The following is a 7914-nucleotide window of genomic DNA, read 5'->3' on the forward strand; positions in this document are numbered from 1 at the left end:
GCGCTATCGTGGCAACCGCAGCATAGTAATTGTGCAATTCAATGGACATAAATAAAATGGATCTCGTCCATCTTCTGACTTGAAGATGTGAATGGACATTTAGTATGCGGGAAAACAAGGCATCCTGCTTAGCGTCGACCCTTATAAAAGGATTCGCGTGTTAATTACATTAACACACACCGCTTCATCGGTACATATTTTTCTCATTGTTACGTAATGAGAAGTTAAAGTTCACGGCCAAGTTCACTAGCAGCAGAGGCGTTGGACAAACATGGCGTGTCTAGATTCCTAACTCGGAGGCTGCATCCGGGCCGTGGTCCGCAGGGATCGGGTTACCGCGGGGGCGTGCGCGGTGCGAATGTCAAGGAACCCCGGCGCGGGCGCCGAGTCGTCAGTCGCAGACCCGCCGTCGACATGTCTGCCCGCGCGCGAGCTTCGCGAGCCTTCTGCCGGCTCGCCGCGATCTTTGTGGTCGCGATCGCCGCGAAATGCGATAGTAAGCATAACACTTCAATTTTACCTATCAATGTAACATACTAAAAACTTCACCGTACTAATTAAATGATAATTTGTTTCAGTCAGTGGAGATATTTCGTGCAACAGAGATGGATTTTACGCAGACTATGACACGGATTGTCGGGAGTACGTGAGGTGCTCCGGCGGCTCAGCGACCGGCCGTTACATGTGTGGTCCAGGGCGTGCTTTCAGCGAGTTGGCCGGCGCATGTGTGTCCCGAAGGCAGCAACCATGTGTGCGTCGCGTCTGCGCCCCAGGAGATACCCTCGCGTACGCTACACCCGACACCGCCTGCCGGCATTACTATCGCTGCGAGAACGGGACCGCCGTAGAACACGCCTGCCCTTCGGGCGCGTGGTTTGACTTGGAGCGTCAGGCTTGCACTCGCGGTGCTGGAACATGCTACGAGCCGTTATGCACGGGCTTACCCGACGGTGATTATCCGGACTCGTCACATGATTGTAGCCGCACATTGCGCTGCCGCGGGGCTGAACTACGCGCGGTCCTTTCATGCGGGGGACCGTGCGACCCTACGGCCACTTGTCCACCTCCGCGCTCAGCCGCGATACCTCTGCCAGCTGGTGATGCAGACTTTTGCTCCGACGAGACGTGCTCCTCTCTCTGTCAGCACGCAGAAGACGGTGCGTATGCAGACCGCTCGACTGGCTGCCGAGAATACTTCGTGTGCGAGGAGCGGCGCGTTATTCGCCGCGGAGTTTGCGAACCCGGACTGCTATTCGCCGGTGGCCATGGCACTTCTGGAGGATGTTTACCAGCAGATCGTACAGAGTGTCTTCCTCCCGCTCGCAGCCCATGCTATAATCGCCACGACGGTCGTCATCGAGACTGGCGCGACTGCTCATCTTGGTACGAGTGCCGGCGAGAGCGCGTGGTTTCGCGTGGCTCGTGCGGTGCTGGACTCGTCTTCGATGGGACAAACTGCGTGCCACCGGGCGCCTTTGCATGCGAAGGTCCCACGCCGGCGGACGAGTGCGAGCTGCGCCCGAGCGGGACATACCAGGATTTAGAGTCAAACTGCACTCGTTATTTCCACTGCGAGGGAAAGCTCCGTACAATGATGTCCTGCGCGTCCGGTCTAGTGTTCGACGGCACGCGTTGCCGCGGAGGCACAGCCTGGCGCGACTGTCCGAGCCTGGCCACGGACGGGTGCTACGGACGCGCGGATGGCCGATACCGCGCCCGCGGCGCGGGTTGCCGCGGGTACTACGCGTGCACGGGAGGCGAGAAGGCCGCATACGCGTGTCCAGCGGGCAGCGCGTTCGATGGTGATGCGTGCGTGCCGGCGCCGCGCGCGGGCTGCAGCGACGATGACTACTCCTGCAGCAGGCTGGCTGATGGATACCATGCCGACCTCGAAACTAATTGCAACAGGTATGTACCTCTACTACTACTTAGGTAACTTTTACTACTAACGTATAAGAAATGCTTACGGTAACCGTCTAGTTCCGATCCCTAAATGTCCCATTACTGTTTAATTTAACAATGTGTCGTAAAAACAACAGATTCACTAAATGGCGTTTTCACATCACATCATGTCATTTGTAGATTCTTAACAATGTCGTCTTGTGATGCGAAGTATTTTAACACGGTATCATTCAATACAAATATATGTACCTAATTGTAGTATAGGTAAAACTTTTAAAGTAACCGTCTTATTAATTTCAGCAATATACCTATAGGTACATACATAGACAATGAAATAAGATTCAAAAATGTATACCTACATTACCTTTACCTACATTATACTACACTAACCTACATTATGCATAACGTCGACCCTAACCTACCTGTTGCTGTTCAATAAGCGTTAGCGAATGATCAGTTATTGTAACTTTATAATACCATTTTCACAAAAGTTAAAACAATAATAGGCTATTCGTAAAACACGACTCACCAAACAGTCCCCTTGATTAACTTAGAATAAAAAGCTGAAGAAAGTATCTATCTAAATCTACTAATCTTCCAGCTACTTCTACTGCGAAGGCGGCGACCGCCTCGCAACACTCACCTGCCTCGGCGGCAAGATCTTCGACGGCAGAGCCTGCGTTGACCCCATCCACCACGACTGCGGCGCGCCTCGCCGAGCTACCCTCGAGAACGGAGGCAGCCGCTGCGAAAAGGATGGCTTCTTCGTGCAACCGGGGACAGAGTGCAAGAGCTACTACTTCTGTGTGACGGGGGAGAGGACGTACCTGACCTGTCCTGCGCAGCAAGTGTTTAACGGACAAGTGTGCGTGCCGAGCTCTCAGTACTCCTGCCCTGGATGAGCGGCCAGGTTCCAACCGGTGGTCCGAACCGAAAGACCTTAACCAAGACCATGTACTAGGATGTTGTTGTTGTAGACTTGTACAGCCAAAATCATCGTAACGATAGGAAAAAGACGGAAGAAACAACACTGCCTCCTCCATTGGTCAGATTTGGGTTTTACCAGAGATAAACCTTATGGTCTACTAAGTGGTTCTGTATTGTGTATTAAGGTTAGGAACCACTGGGAAGGAAAGAGATGAATATAGCGCTACGAACGAGGGAGATAAGTACCTGACTGATATTTATAAAGATTAGGAGGCTGTGAATATTTAGTACCATAGTCTATCACTCATTTAGGTATAGTGGCATCTACCTCTAGTTCACATACTATATGCTAGTTAACTTTTTAAACGCTACGTCAGTACAATTTTTGTAACATGTATTTTGGTTACAGTACAGGACAAGACAGATTCGTAAAAATGTATTAACATGTAATTTACGTAATTAAATTATTAAATAAATAATATGTGCGTATTGTCCGTACTTAATTTTACCGTATAAACTTGCCTTCTAAAAACCATGCCACTTCTGTGCAGCTCTTTTTAAAGCTAAAGCGCCTTCTGCAATGAGTTTTTAAGATTTTTTTCTACTCCCGTACTTTTATTTGACATTTAAAGGGTCGTGCACACACCTTTAAAACCCTACCTTATAGTTGTCAAGAGAAGTCTTTAGTCTATTCCCCAAAAAAGAATTTGTGCATACACGCAGTATCTTTTTGGCGATTTTACGATACTTCGTGTAATGACCACATAAAAAATATTGAATGAAATACAGTGTTGCCAACCTTATTTTAAATGTCATATCTGACAAATAAGTGAACCATAGACATGTTGTTTTTTTTTAATTTCATTCATTCATTCATTCTTTTCCCGCCCGTACCCACCATTTTTGCTACTTCTTGAATTAAAAATGTTTGTTTAATTTACAATTTTATTTCAAAGTAAGTGCTTGGTCGTAGAAAAAGTATTGTATGCAACGTTGTTTAACTGAGTCAAAAAATACTCGTGGCGCCTTTATTAACAATTTTCGGCTTCGCCTCAAATTGTTACTCACGTCACTCGCCTTTTTTGACCTCTCTTAAACAACGGTTGCATAAAATACTATAATCGCATGGGACCTTTTGGTTATGCAACATTAGCGTGTTAAAGGTTGACATATATAAACGCATAGTTTATCTATATTTTTATTGGCATAAAAACTCTAAAGCGACCTAAAAGTATACATGTTAATTACACAGTGACTTCTTACAGTATGACTTTACAAACACAAAGTATGTAAGCTTTGCGAATAAAAAAATAAAATCTATTAAAACGACTTAAAATAACGCACCTTTTTATACATGATATATATTTTTCGTGGCCTCGAAAACAAAAGGCAAATATAATATTTGTAACAATTTAGTGAACGCTTATGACAAAAAGCGCAACTAGAACAAAATCATAATGTTCATAATAGTTGAGACAATAAACCTTGTCCGAGATTAATAAATATGTAATTATATACTTTGGTCACAGTAATAAGTAGGTATGATAAAGTGCCATGCAAATGTATATCTTACTGCGGTGATATAATAACTTTGGCAATAATCATATATCATATTACTGTGACCCTCCTACTGCTTAACATTTGGCAATACACATTAAAAGCATGAAATTTCTATACAATTTGTATATTTAATTTACGTATGTAACAAGCGACTTCCTTGTCCACAATGGTTTCCTAAAAAAATAAGTTTTTATACATTTAGATACATGAAAAACATTGAAAGATTAACACGAAAAGTTGGAATATTTATCAGATACTTTTGTACACAAAATTTACTATAAATTATTTTTCAATTGGTCCACACCGAAAACAAGTGCATCAGTGCATTATGATGTTAGTACGATTTACAAAAAATGACGTTTCGTTAGTAAGTAAAGCTTTTTTTAACTCTAGCAGTGTTGAAACAATATATTACTAGAAAAATATTTATCTAGCAGATACAGTATGAAATTCCGCGAAGTAACGTCCGATTGAATTAAATAATTAATTTACGTACCTACGTATTTCATCCTTCGATGGCGTTGTAGAATGTAGAGTACCTAAATAGCAACACGCGTTCTGATACTACTATATAGAAATATAATCCAATTAATTTATCCTACACGGGGCAACAGGAATACATATATTGCTGACGATTTATCATTCGTTGTCTTTTTATTTATCTTATTTAGTATAAGTACAAATGCGATTCTAATTTTGAATAGATTAATTCTCAAGCATTTACTCAATATGAACCTAAAGCTCTAGGATACCATTGCGTCATATAGCGGCTGCAATATTACGGACGCAAAGAGAATGTTCCGTCAATCACCGCCACCCCTCTAGGAAACGGCGCCATTTTGTTTACATAGACAACGTTCTAGTGTCTTTTCATCACCGCTGTATTACGGCCGCTATTATGACGGCAACGCTGTCCTAGGAAACCAGAGCTTTAGTATTCACGAGAGCTGAAGTGCACTGAATGAAATGAACTAAAAGATGACATCCTGATTTTATTTACTCATTCAATAGATACATAGGAGAATAGATAAAATATATAAATCCATGTTGCCCCCTACCCAATTTAATTGAGGTAATACCTCAATTAGTAATCGTAATAACATTAAAAACTTTGCCAAAATTTAGTGAACATTATTTAATGTTAAAGTAAAACTCGTAAACATAATAATAATATATACTTTAGTATACCTAATCAATTTTAATAATACTTAAAATTTAATAACATTTTATTCTTAAACAAGTTTAGTTACATTAGTGACTTTATTACGAAGACGAATTTTGAAAAATTAAATATAACTCATTATATAATCTCATGCCTCCTTCCTATGCTCAAAATCAATGAAATCGGTACACTTTAGAATAAGTATCGATGTGACAAAACTTCCGTGAGACACAGACATATTAAATATATTTAAAACGGGTCACCAACTCTCGACATGTTTCACTCCGTACCGAGGAGTGTCATCAGGAGCTTGCGCAGACTGCGCCGGTCCGTCACCGTCAACGCAAGCTCCTGATGACACTACTCAGTACGGAGTGAAACATGTCGAGCGTTTTCGACTTAAAATACGCGAATGACCCGTTTTTAATATATTTAATAAGTATATTTGTGGTAGTTAAGCCCCGCTATTCTCGCACTCAGCAATAGGGATGTTTCCTGTACTTAAAATAAATTATTTCAAACCGTGCACGAAATAAAGCACCAGATAATTATTAGAAAAAAATAGACAGCTATTTTTAAACACAATTTGTATTTAATAAATCGAATTGAATAGGGGTGATATTTTATTTGTTAAGTTACTTTTACTCATTCTTAGGTTTATTTTAGTTTATAATTTGTATGTTTAATCAGTTAACTACCTATATTTTTGAAGTGTAAATTAAATGCTCTACTATTGAAATATAAAAAGTGCGTGAGTTTACCGTGACGTCACTACATTCGTTTTCATATAAATTCCATATTAGCAAATCGTTTTGACAGTTCTAAAAAAGAAGCTGATTTGACTAGTAGGAATGTAGCCTATAGTAGTTGCGTCTCTCTCGGTGGTCGTGAAAAGTTGCTATGCCACTAAGCAATGCAAATCTCAAGTGTACTTTTATAAATCCGCGTGCACATGACATGACTATAATTATAAACAAACCCTTAAAAATACTTTATAATAATGAAAGAAAGAAATCAGTAAGCTGATTCAGTTAGCTGGTATTTTTTTTATAATTTATGATAAACATTTATATACTTATTTAGACATGTAAACCCATAAACACAATACATCCCATCACAGACAATCCAACCTCTAGACATAGCATAGTCGCGCTACCCCCTCTGCCACACATACGGTAGTTTTACTCCATCTTCGAATCAATCCGGTGCCGTGATTGGTCCGTGTCTTTGAACGGACCAATCAGGGCACGGGATTCGCTCACCTCGTGCCCCCGTACCCCCGTATTTTTGGCAGCATCGGTTTCATGAAAGAATTGGCCTAAGCTTAGTCTATAGGTTGGATTGTCAGTGCATCCCATGAATACTAATTTCTTAATTAGAATTACGCATGTTGTCACACTTTACCATCTATACTTGCCTTCTCCGCTTTACTCAGAATTACATTTAAGAAAATAAATATTGTTTTAGATTATGATTGTCCTCCTCCTGTCATTAAATCGTCGGGTGACAACAAAAACTCACTAATTGCAAACACATAAATACATACACACAACCTTGTTTTAATACATGTGGGAGACCGAGCAAACTCAAAAATGCGCGTTTTCCCAGGAGATCTAGCTAGATCGATTTTTCGCCGCCTAAACCCCCCATATAGCAAATTTCATCGAAATAGAGCCGTTTCTGAGATCCCCAAAATATTTATAAATAAATATACAACAATTGCTCGTTTAAAGGCACATACAAGACATCCTCTAGACTGAGCATAGTAGCGCTACCCCCTCTGCCACAAATATACGGTAGTTTTACTCCATTTTCGAGTAAAGGTGTTTTTGTGTGACGTCCGTGTCTTTGAACGGACCAATCACGGCACGGGACTCGCTCACCTCGTCCACCGCACCTCAGTATTTTTGGCAGCATTGGTTTCATGAAATAATTGTTCTAAACTCCGTCTAGAGGATTCCTAGTCTATGTTTAAAGGTAAGATTACTGTTCAATGTAGGTACTATGGCTTTGATTTTTTTTACGAACATACGAAAAGGCAAACGAGTATACGAATCGCCTGATGGTGGTAAGCAATTACCGTCACATATGGACACCCGCAACACCAGAGGGGTTGCAAGTGCGTTTCCGGCATTTAAGATGGGAGCACGCTCTTTTCTTTTTTGTGGGTTAGTAATTTGAGAGTTTAGGTTGTCACCTGTCGAAATATACTTGTGTACTTACCTATGTAGGTATCTTATTTGTTTGCTGTATGGATCACTAACAGGAACTTACGTCTTACGAGATTACGGATTGAGCCATTTATCCTCTTTGTCCTAATACTATGTAGCACAAATTACCTCCAATTAAATTTGAATATTAAT

At 41.4% G+C, this 7914-nt stretch overlaps 1 protein-coding gene across 1 annotated transcript; it reads left to right on the forward strand.

The window, feature by feature from the left end:
* Positions 1 to 242: 242 nt before the first annotated feature.
* LOC134647832 (zonadhesin-like) lies at positions 243 to 2875 on the forward strand. Its single transcript, XM_063502156.1, has 3 exons — positions 243 to 496; positions 579 to 1908; positions 2504 to 2875. Exons 1-3 carry the CDS (start codon positions 415 to 417, stop codon positions 2802 to 2804), a joined length of 1713 nt encoding a protein of 570 aa, XP_063358226.1. The 5' UTR covers positions 243 to 414; the 3' UTR covers positions 2805 to 2875.
* The last annotated feature ends 5039 nt before the right edge of the window (positions 2876 to 7914 follow it).

Source organism: Cydia amplana, chromosome 5, assembly GCF_948474715.1.
Source record: "Cydia amplana chromosome 5, ilCydAmpl1.1, whole genome shotgun sequence".
Lineage (NCBI taxonomy): Eukaryota > Metazoa > Arthropoda > Insecta > Lepidoptera > Tortricidae > Cydia > Cydia amplana.